At 40.5% G+C, this 12,045-nt stretch overlaps 1 protein-coding gene across 1 annotated transcript in view; it reads right to left on the reverse strand.

Annotated features, from left to right (window-relative positions):
• Nucleotides 1-1,202: 1,202 nt before the first annotated feature.
• Nucleotides 1,203-12,045, reverse strand: part of C5H14orf132 (chromosome 5 C14orf132 homolog) — a 42,923-nt gene continuing 32,080 nt past the window's right edge. The window contains exon 2 of the mRNA XM_069782991.1: nt 1,203-9,373. Within this exon, the coding sequence (XP_069639092.1) occupies nt 9,149-9,373 (225 nt within the window). The 3' untranslated portion in view covers nt 1,203-9,148. The remainder of the gene's footprint in view (nt 9,374-12,045) is intronic.

The raw sequence follows: 12,045 nt of genomic DNA on the forward strand, positions 1-12,045 counted from the left end.
ACAAAACAATTTACATTAGCAGACATAAGCACCCAGTTTGTTTATGTAGATAATGCTGTGCAAGAACATAGTGTCAACAATTTGAGCTGGTTTTATTACTCTGAACACACATAGCTAAATCTTTAAATGACTGATATTCTTCCTCCCTTGACTGTTCAACAGAATATTCTCTTCCATTTCTAAATTATTCTCATTTCTAATTATTGTGCAGAATTTAGAAATGAACAGAGTTGAGATCTGTATGATTCCATAGCTGCAATGGAAAAGTGAATTATAATTAGATATTGCTGTAGTGTAGCCATTGCACTGCCTTACATTCTGATGGGTAACCTCTGGAATATGTTATGTTGCTAGACTGATAAAGATTGGGACTAGAAGAAAACATGTCTTTGATTTTGAATTTTATTTTTAATGAATTTTTGCCAGACTTGCTATCAGGATTGGCCTATGCATCTTTGTGATGTTCTGAGTTTGCTTCATTCAAAGGTAAGTCAAATTTTTATTTAAAATTGTGCATGAGAGCTCACTTAGCACATCCTTTTGTTATTCCTTCAGTAGATCTGAATGCGCTTGCCTCATTGGATCCCTTTTGGAGAATCACAAGGCATGTGATAATCTACATGCTGTATTGCATTGGTAGGGCCAAATGTCTCCCTTTCTTCCTCTTGCCACTATTTGCCTTTATGAAGCTTTCTGAACATTCTACAGTGAGGTTTGATGCCCCCTGTCAAGTCCCCAAAAGCCCTTGGAATGGGTGCCCTCGGAATGGGTGCCCTCAGACAGGAGTTTGGGGCCAGAGTCACAAAACCATCCACACTGCACTGTGGGACATGACGGTCGTTCTAAACTGAGGAGAGAACTGGGAGACAGCAATGACACAAGGGCTCATGGTGTAGGGCTTCTAAACTTACGTTTGAAGAAGTTGAGACATCTTTTTTGGCTCCAAGATGTGTTTAGGCACTTCTTGGACTTTGAGAACAGGTGAATCCATTTCTGTAGAAACAGCCACAGTGTTTTGTTTGTGCCATATATGCAATAGAGATGGTTTCCCAAGGCTGACAAATCATGCAGATTTGTAAATTGCAACAGATTATTAGTGACAGTGTATCACTGGAGGTAATAATTAAATAACAGCTTTTACAAACTTCTAAATACTCTCAGGTAAACTGAGAATAAAATAAAAAAAAAATCACATGCTGCCATCAGTTTGAAGAACTTTATCCAAAAACACAACTTCCATCGGATATTAACAAAACTTGTCATTTTCACCATAGTAAAAGAATGAACCAGTACCAAGTACACACATAGTGAAAGCAGTCAATAACTGGAAAAGAATATAACAGGAGCTTAAAAGAATACATTTCTGTTAACCAAACTTGCTAATTACAGTAAACTTAGAGAAAACAGAGGGTATTTTTAAAGTAGTTTTTCTCTTTACAGATAGAGATCCACATTTCAAAAACAATCATTACAAGAGTAAAGTTTTTTCTTTAAACCAACCCATATATTACAAAAACAATACAGAGAAGCCCTGCAAATCTGTTAGTGTACAAAACAGGGCAGCAGAGAGAAAGCACAAGAGAATTAAATTGTCAAGGATTATTAAGCAAAATAACAGTGCATACTAGAAGGCTCTTTTAAAGCTGTTTTACATGAGCTGAAGGATGTCAATTCCATATGACTGTGATTTTGCGTGAAGTACAGATGCTTTCAGAAGTGTCACTATTTAGCTTATTTTGGAAAAATACCCAACAATTAGGCAGTATTTGAGATGAGATAACTGAAAACCAAATGTTATAGCCTACCTCACAAAGCTAGCTACTGGATTTATTTACATTAGTTTAAAATTTCACTGAGGCTTTGCGCTTGACTCCTTCCAAATTTTGTAACTTCAGAACTGAAAGAGGTCTTAGTTAGAGAAAGAATAAGTACTTCTCAGGGTAGGTGCTCAGACAATAGAAAAAATAGTGCAACTGTTTGCTACATTATACACCCTTCCAGCATACCTATCAAAATATTCAGACTTGATTTTTATTACCTTCTCATTTAAAAAAATACAGCGTTCTGCTTTCTTTCTTTCGTTTAGGAAATTACAGATGTCTTTAGATATATTTAAAATAAAACCCCAGCAACCCAGAGCTAGTCCTGCAAGCTGATCCACTGAAGCGGATGTCAGAAGTGTAGAAGTGTTATTAATCCAGCTGACTCCAGGTGGAGGCAAAGGTCCCTCTGGATAAAGCAGCTTGCAGGCTTGGGAACGTGGATCCTCCTTATGAAGGCAGTAACTGAAAAGAGTTTTAGGCCTAGACCTGTAAACAGTTTAATCTTATTCACTCATTAGTGGGACTGAACTCCACAGGAAATGCGACGTCACCTTAGTAACTGCAGCTCAAGAAGCTCCCAAAACAATACCAGCACAAGCAGGGATTTGTGAGGGAGGCTGTTCGCCAATCTTGGTTCTGGCCAAGGAATACACCTCCTTTTGGTCACAACAAGATTTAGAAATAAGCAATCTGGCTGTAGCAGCTTGGCCATGCACCTGAGAACTACAGGTGTGACTAGATTTGAAATACCCATGGCATGGCACATTATGGTTGGGGTTTTTTTCGCTGAATTAGGCTAGTGGTTAATGGCCTTGACCCCATAATAAATCACACGGAGCTGTTCAAGGGACTTTCACGTGGCACTTCTACTCCCCTTGTCCTACCCCAAGTGCATTACCACGAATTCTGATTTGCTAAGAATAACAAAGGACTTTGAGTTGAGGAAAGCTCAGTAAGTGCTGACTGCAGAGCAGTGTAGTGTATTTATAAAATCTGTATTTCTAAAAGGAGCTTTGGGTTGTATGGATACTGACAATACAGTTACCAAGCTTCATGGCCACATCTTACTCTTCTGCTTGGGGGAAACACTTTGCGGTTTGCTAAGGCAGATAATGATTAAGATCTTCCTATAGGAAGAGACCTTGTATCACCGATCTTTGCACTTACTGTGCTAAGTCCTTACATATTACTGACCATACTGTCAGTGAAGGTCAGTCAAGGAGGTGGTTAAGAAGGGCTGAAGAACATTGCTGACTTCCAAACACTCGCATGCTCTGATACCAGGGAATGAAAAGAATACAGAGAAGACAAGGGGAGAAATAAAATGAAGGCATAGAGACATGTGGTAGTGACAAGGGGTTTAAAGGGATGGACATGAGTTCACTTCGGGGTACTTTGAGGAGGGATGAGGAATGATGCAGCCTGAAGGATCAGGTAGTGACTTTTGAGACATTCTTGAGAAGTGACTTGTGTCTGTTCTCAGCCTTTTTAAAGCCTAGGTAATAGTAAGATCTCCTCTGAGACCTACTGGCATAAAGCTGTAGATTACAATGAGGTGATGCTACTGTACAGATGATACTTGACTCATTAACATTCCACCCTTAAGAAACCTAGGTGGTTTTTGCTTTACAGGGAGACTAAGCAGAGCTTTGGAAGGTAAGTCTTGCATGTATTCTACCAACACGGGAAACTTTTCAAGTATTTTCTACAACTGAAAAATATCTTCACTAGCAGCCTGCATAGGAAAGATAAAATGGTGGCAAAAAGCTCCCAAGACTTCCCGAAAAGATGGAGACACCATTTGCGCTCATACGAAAGGGCATTTGCCTTTGTACCAATGGATCAACTCTGCCTATGACACTCAGGCAAACCTGCCTTCAGAGGCATGTCATTGAGGTCATAAGTGACAGGTTTGTGTTATCAGGGTTGTTTTCTTTTCCAGTTTCTGGCTGTGTTGCTGTAATTCCTAAAGCAGGTTACTGCAAAGGTAGGACTGGTTATGTTGTCTCAGTGTAAATACTCTGGTACAGGCCAGAATGAGACAAAATTGCCATGCATTTTGTTCTGCAAAGGCACATATTCCCCTGGCGTCTCCTGGGTAGACAATCACATGCTTTCCTCCTTCTTTATGCCTGAAGGGCCAAAAACTAAAATGGCACATGGTTGGTCCCTAGCTGTTAGGAGTTCCCTGCATGTCCAGAGAATAGCATAGTGATGACTTCCTTTTCACTGTTTTGAGTTGGAAAGACAAGTAAAAATGCGAAGAGGTGTTGTATGAGAAAACGCAAAAAGTTAGTGTCAGATCAAGGGCAGTAGGAGACTTTAAGGCCTCAGGATGCTTTGATTTGTTTAGGATGGTCCCAGGCCAGGGGTGAAGGGCTAACTACATGTTAAATCATCCCTATCTTTACCTTATGGACGGTGGACCAATGTACTGATAACAATATACCTAGCAGAATATTGATCTCTGGCTCTTCTTCTGCAAATGGAACAAATGCACTTGTTTCCCTGAGGGTTAGCAAGCCGTAAGATGAGAAGGGACATGCTGTACCTGATGGTTAGTTCACTAAAACTCAGCTCAGGCTGTGTGTCCAGGAAGCCAGCAGGGCTCAGAAGAGCAGAGCAGGAGTTAATGAAGCGCTCAGCTCTGCCTGTCAGAACCCTGATGTCTGACATTATCACCAGGGACCTGACTGCCCTTTTCCTTTCTGCGCATTAACCAGATGAAATCCGATTCTCCAGAGCTCTGAATGCTCTAAAAGCAGAGAAGCATTTTGATCTGGGATTCTGATTTTTGGCCTATTTCTCTCAATAATGGAAATCATCCTTAAAAAGAATAATTTTCCAGATTCTGCTCCGTGATTAGCCACAGAAAACCCAGTAAAATTACATCAGATAAACAGACAGAGGTAAGTGAAATTAATAACTCGGCAGCCTGCAGAGAAATGTGAAGAAGATATTAACGACTGGAATTGTTTCAAGTCTAGCAAAACAGAAGCTTCTAATAATAGACAAAATACATAACAACCTATAGACTAAGGACTCCTCTGTTTTCTTTTGGTCCCAGACACAAAGGCACATTGTCCCTTTATCTTCAAATAAATGTACAGGTAAAAACTATAATGGCTGGCTGCTTCTGTTCAGTCTTGATTTGGGACTTCTAATTACAGGCTGCTCAGCAGTTTGGTGGGATGCTGACCACCCTCAAGTCCTATTGCAAACAAGGATTTTGGAGGGGGGAATCTCATTACTTCTGAGGTATTTATCAGCTCATTTGCCTACTCAAACAGCTAAATGCATTTGTAGCAGGCGAGTCTCTCTGCTACTGTTGTTGCATCAGTTTCAAAATCTGTTGTTCAGTTTTGCAAGCGTGTGTCAACACAGAAATACAGCTTCCTCCCTCATTTTATTTTAGGAGGATATTAATGCTGTGGTCAAGCACAGACTCCTAGCCCTGCAGATAAAAATGTAACAGGAGTAGCTGTGTGGGTTTCCCTACCCCATTCTCCTATCTAATGCACCCACCTCCGTAACTGTTCAGCCTTTAGTCTCTGCTGTGGTGGCTGCACAGCTGCTGTGTCAAGCTGCTGGCTGCTTAGAGCAAAACAAATCTTAAGAGACAATTCAATTATTTGATATGTTGCTATCGATCCCTAGAGGCCATGGCTAGCAAAGACATGTTAGGGCATCCAGTTTATCTACCTGCTTCCCATGGCTAATCAATAACTTTGCAAAGTACACACAGTATCACTTCTTGTGTTTGTACAATGATGTTTACAACATAGCTAGGGGTCTAACACTGCATATGGAAAGTGTTTTGCTTTGTCTACTACAGAGCAAACTCCAGTCAGGACCTTGTAACTTATCTGTGCTAGATGCTTTTATTTAAAGCACAGATCTGTAAGTGGAATCCTGCTCTCATGCTGATACAAAAAGTGCTCAGCAAAGCACAGAGGCCTCTTCTGCTTTCACAGAGGAGCTTCAGAGAATGGCTCTGGGGAATGTGTTTGGACTTTCTCGTCACCCCTCAGTGAGTGACAGCAGTTATCCAACTGCATGGCTCCAAGGAAAGGAGAAGCTACAGTGCTCCAAGTCAAACTGCATTGACAGTTCAGGTTATAACTTATACCCACATAAAGCAGCAGTAACACATTTCACAGGACCATGCCTAAGAAATATCCACCATTCATCCATTTCTTCACCCCCCACCATGGTGTCTCCAAACTTTATGATGGATGAGTCCCCTTTTTCAATGGTTGGATTTAAACCTTTCCTAACCTCACAGAAGATGGAAGTGGTTGTAGCAGATGAAGCCAGAACACAATCTCCAGAAACATATGTGCATGTTATCACTATCAAAGTAGATCAGAGCTTGAACCAGCTCTGCCCACTGTGATTTAGGGATCTTTAATATACCTGACAACATTCTGTACAGACTCTTGCATGCAGTATCCTTGCACCTGCATCCTAAAACTATTTTTTCTCAACAGAAAAGCTGCACAGTTAATGTGCAGCTTAACTGTGAGACAGAAAATGCCTGCACTTGCAGCCTGTACCCAGTCTGCCATGTCACCCTGTCAAGCCAATTACTTTAATTAAAGTTTTTGTCTGGCCCTTCTTGACAACTCAGCCTCTATTGATGAAATATGTACGACGATGATCTGGAGGCAGAACTCATTCTCCAACAGTTCCGTTATTACTATCAACTTGACATGAAAGTAGGATACTTTCTTTGGGAAAAGCAACAGAAAGGCGTCACTCAGTTTCATTAGTAGAGTGGTGGTTCTTCGCTGTTCCCGCTCCAACGCTCTTCTTCATGGGTGAAGAATTTAGTCCAGTGCTTTGGCAGAGAGATGCAAACATTGCTAATTGCACTAAGATTAATATTCTAGGAAATTTAAACAAAGCACTCTGCTGGCAAATTCATTAAGCAGTAGAATAATCCCATTGGGCAAGTACCATAGTGTCAAACTGGTTTTAATGATGGTGGAAACATTTTGCTCTTCATGCAAAAACAGGCCTTTGCAAGATCTGGCCTAACTAGAAAGCCTACAGAAACACTGAAGAAAAGTCCATGAATACTTGATACAATTATAAAGGCAACAGAATATCAGAAAATGGCTGGGGACAGTACATTTCACTAAGCAGTATCTCCACAGGTCCTACATGTTCGTACACCAGACCTTGTCCTGCTCAATTCTGCACTGGAAACTTCTCTGCAGCCTTCCAACCTCACTTAACAGCTTGCTTTGTGCTCAGCAAGAATAAGGAGGAGTGTAAGAACAGAAAAGGTACACAGTTTGTACAGCTCCCCCGTTTTTTATTATCCTCTGCCTATGAAGGAATGAATAGGTATTTTAGGACAGTGAGAGCCATCATTTCTGTATCATTCTTAAGACTACAGAATTTGCTTTCTGTCCAGCTGATCTTCCAGAACTGGGCTTCTCGAACTTTCTCCCAGCACAGATCTCATCTGTCCTCAGCCATCTTCACAAAAATTTTGCTTCTAAACAGGGAAATAACTACACACACAGAAGCTCCGTTCAAGTGAGTTGTCATTTTTTTTCTCATCTTCAAAATAACTTAGTTTCTTCTCTCCCTCCCTCCTAGCTCTGTTTGCATCTTTCTCAGCTTTAAAGGCCAGTTCATGGGGGGGGGGGGGGGGGAATACACAGTGACTACTGAGTGGTTATAAATACTGATTTGGTTTGATTCAAGTAACTGTCCACCAGCCCTGCAGGAAAACAGGTTTAAACAGAAAAGAAGAAAATCCAAACCTCTCTATAAATTCAGCAGCTCTTAGTCCAGCCTCAAGCTCAGTGGCAGGCAAGTGTCAAAAATAGTCTCTGTGCCTGCTGACAAGGCTTTCTGGAATTAGGGTAGTGGCTGTACGAGACAGAAAACCTATACAGTACATGTAGACATAGAGGAAGAATTTGTCTGCTGCTCTCGAAGTGCAGACATTCTATATATTTGTGTTTATTTTTTAAGGGGGAAGAGGAAGATTTCCAACAGAGGTGATTTTTTTTTTCTTCCCTCAAGATTTTATCATCTCTGAAGCAAGGAAGGCTACAGCTTGTTTTGAAGACATACAGCTCTTGAAAAGGAACTGCTCGTGGGAACAATGCAGTGAAAATGTTGTTCCATGTGATAAATCAGAGTTGTTACCTAAAGCAGGCTATATAAAAAATCACTTCCAGGAGCCTCATCAGAACCCGGAGACATATTAACACTGAGATATAAGCACTTGCATCTCCGACACTTACTGCCTTTTTTGTGCTGTTTCTACCCCAGGACATACCCGACTCTTGCACTCCTTCATGAGCACAGTGTCTGATCTTTCTTTCAATTCTGTTTATTTCATAGATGTCATTCACTGTTAATTAGGCCTTGCAATTTCCCCACATTCTTTTGATCCACCAATAAGCTTATGAAAGTACATGGCTGCTGTGGGAAATCTGGATTACAGTGAAATGAGCTGAAAAGCATGGTATTTGGCCTTTGTTTCCTGGAAGGGACACATCTACAAACCACTGCAACCCAGTACCTCTAGACAGAAATGGGAGCTTGCGCTGCTGCTCTGTATAACACATCCTTCTCTGGCGTGCAGAGGGTCTGTAGACCAGCCACACCTTGCAATAGCTGTGCCTCCTCCTGCAAACAGCAGACAGGTTTAGCATCAATTCATAGGTTATCAGATCCAGTAATTGATACTGGAAGGCAAGTGTTAGACAGCATGCATCTGCCTGTCACAGCTGTAATCATTTTGAACACAGCCTAGTAGCATATGCACGTGCTGAAGACACACATGATGAACTTGTACTTCATCAGAACTGAGCCAGTGCCAACCATTTAGTCCACCTGGAAAACTAAGATGTTCAGCAAACATGATATAGAACAATTTCATACAACATTATAGCACAGAAAATGCACAAAAAAGCTGACAAAATGCAGAAGAGCTCCTAGAAAAATCTAAACAGTAGAAAATAAGCACTTTCTATATAAATCTCCCTTTCTCTTTGTATTTACTATACCCACGTTGGTCTCTTTTTATTACATTTCTATACAAAACTGGTATTGGCTCTGTTCTCAATTAAAGCTCTCACCTCCATACAATTTGCAATTGCATCCAAACTTTCTGCCATCAAGATTCAAGATGAGTAACTTGCATTTCACTTCCATGATTGTGGCAGCACTTAATCAACATAGTCCCTACCTATATGTATTTATATAGATATACATGTATATATACACACATACATACATACACATGACAAATACTGTTGCAGTTATCCTCTCTTCCAGTGTTTGGAGTGACAGTCATCCTAGAAGGTGAAGGCATACACCACTCCCACAACCACAATATTTCCAATTGTTGCTATTATTGCAATCCATAACAATATGGCATCATTTGAAGAACGGGATGTCTCTTCTGGTGGATTCTGCATGGAAGAAGCTGCATGGACATTGGCTGATGAGTTAAACAAGGAGTACTCCGTACTAAAGTCCTCGTTGGGTGAGTCCATAAAGGCTCCTCCCATAACAGGGAGCTGTGAAGAAAGATAGGGCAAAATTAGATTGAAGGCCAGTATCTGTATTTGCTTTGTCTCGAAGTCATTACAAAGACTAACCACTAGCAAACCTGCAAAATTACTTTACAATAGTTCTTCCATTTCTGTTAGAATCATTATTATTGCAGAAAACCTATGTATATCACACAGACTATACATAAAAGCTAGCACACAGGCTCCAAGTCAACCTAAGTAATTATATGCATTTAGAAAGAAGAGATACAGCTATCCACAAAGCACTCGCATACCAAAATGTAAATTTACAGCAACATGATTGTTTTCTGACTACCAGCAATGGTATCATACTACCATAAGGCATCGAGCAAGCACAGCAAGGATGTGATGCAGAGAATCTGTTCTCCTTTCGTGTATCACTCAGAAGCGAACCCTTAATTATGTAGAGATCATGCAAAAACATATGAATTGTAAAAGTTCTTACTGAAGAACAGGTGGAGTGCACTCTGTGCACTACACTTGCAAAACACACCATTGCAACGATTCAGGATTTATAAATCTATACAATGGAAAACTTCAAATTGGATTTTAAAAGGCTCCATAGCAATGAAGTAAGTGGCAGATTTCTAACGCTTCTCCCACCCCAGACTTCTCCTACAGGGAAGGACACAGTTTCTTTGGTGGTGTTAGTGGATTTCTCAGTGGTACCAGGAAAAGTTCTCAGTAAGATAGTAGTTATTCAATACAGGAATATGGAAAAGATAAAGAAAAAAGGAATCATTTAGCCTTGTCCTTATACAGGTTCCAACTGTCTTCCCAACTTCATCCTAGATCACAACACATATTCTTCATGATTCAACAACTATTTTACCTTCTACATAGAGGTGTAAAATTACATCCTTCTGCAAATGTATGGATTCCTCATTCAGGCAAGAGAAGGGTACCTACTGCAGTACTAAGACCATCTACTACTAAAAAAAAAAAGGTGTGCACAAAAGCTTTTTTTTTTTTTTTTGCTTCCATCCTTGTCTCTTGTATGTTTGGGAATGCAAGTAGAGGACATTGTTTCAGAAAAAGCTGCAGAACATCTGCTTCACATATCTATAAATGCTCAGCAACCTCAGGAACTACAACTGTTACGTACTGCAGGAAGAGCACTAGCAGTGTGATTATCATAAAGCCCCAAGTTTCTGCAGTACTCAGTAACTAAAACTCCCGGAGGACTGTAGTAGGTAGGTAGACCAAACCCATGGCTTTACTGGCGGGGGGAAAAAAAAACAAAAACCCAGAGCCATATGTCCAAATCTCTCTGCCAGCCTGACCAGAAGGGAAAAATTCCATCATGGCCTTGATGACTGGTTTGGTCTTGAGCAATGAGTAAAACCTAGACATCAGTGCATCCTACCTATACTCTCCTTTCAGATCTGGTAGAACTCCAGTGCTTCAAGGAAAGCTGAAAAAAGTCTGAGAATGTTCTCCTTAAGAAACACTCTTGCTGCAACACCAGCCAACCTTTCCTTCCCCACAGTGGTCTCCATGCTGCTGCTGCCACCTTCCAATCTTTAGACACAATTACAATGTCCTGTTTTACACCCTATTTGTAAGTGCTTTTGGGTTTCTGGCATTACTATTCTTCACCTTTCTCAACAGGACTTTCTTCTACAGCTGAAACCCTCTGGCTTTGTAACAACAAAATAAAAATCCTTCCTGCTGTTATACTAGTAGTAGTAGTAGTACTATTATAACTTCAGCAGTACTGTTGAAGTCACCACAGCCTATGAATAACAGAGGAACCAGCCTTGTCTTCATTCAGCCACATCACAGAAGGCTGCTATACCATCAGCCCTAAATTACTGTGCCCACTGGGCTGAAAAATCAACCTCTTTTAACACCCTGACCTTCAACTCCCACATCACATTTTGACTTTCCCAGTAACTTCTCCCTTTGGTACCAAACTACACCCCTCCTGGCTGTGTGCAACTGTGCCAGGGAGGCTGCTAAACAGGACAGGATTTGAGGATAAACCACCTCGCCTCTCCACAGTGGTGGCTGTAATCTATAAATTAGAGCAAAGAATTTGAGAAGCTTAAGAATAAAGTAATTTTTTTTGCTTGCTATCCATAACATTTTACAGAGCTATAAAAGACAGACTCTTTCAAAGCTGACTGCTGAACAAATTTCATCTGTACTGGAAAATATCATTTCACATTCAAAATGAAACAGAGAATGATGAAAGACCACAATGGATATGTCATACTACCTAATCCACATTAAATAAAGTTATCTTTGAGATCAAATATGATTAGACAAAAGCAGTTTGCAAGAAACGAAACAGGAAATTGCAAGAGTCAAGTTTGATACATTCTCCCTGCGTCAAAGATTTTTGCTGCCAGTTTCAACACAGAGTGTGCTTTAAAGAGAGGAGCAGCTTCCATTTCACAACAAGCCCAGTTTGATGTTTTGAATCTAATTCCACCGGCCTTTATGTCTTGGGATTTGATAAGGAAAACATTGCTTAGTTTAATCAGGATTTCTTTTATGTAGAGATTGCCACAAAAGGCAATTCTGACTTCAAACAAAAGTGTATTTATGCAGTGATGCTGCCATTTAACAGCTATGGAGACATTAGTTAAAGATCTTCGTAGCCAGTGACAGGCATACATTTACCATACTGGCAGCAAAATGCTCAATCATCT

Source organism: Haliaeetus albicilla, chromosome 5, assembly GCF_947461875.1.
Source record: "Haliaeetus albicilla chromosome 5, bHalAlb1.1, whole genome shotgun sequence".
NCBI classification, from domain to species: domain Eukaryota; kingdom Metazoa; phylum Chordata; class Aves; order Accipitriformes; family Accipitridae; genus Haliaeetus; species Haliaeetus albicilla.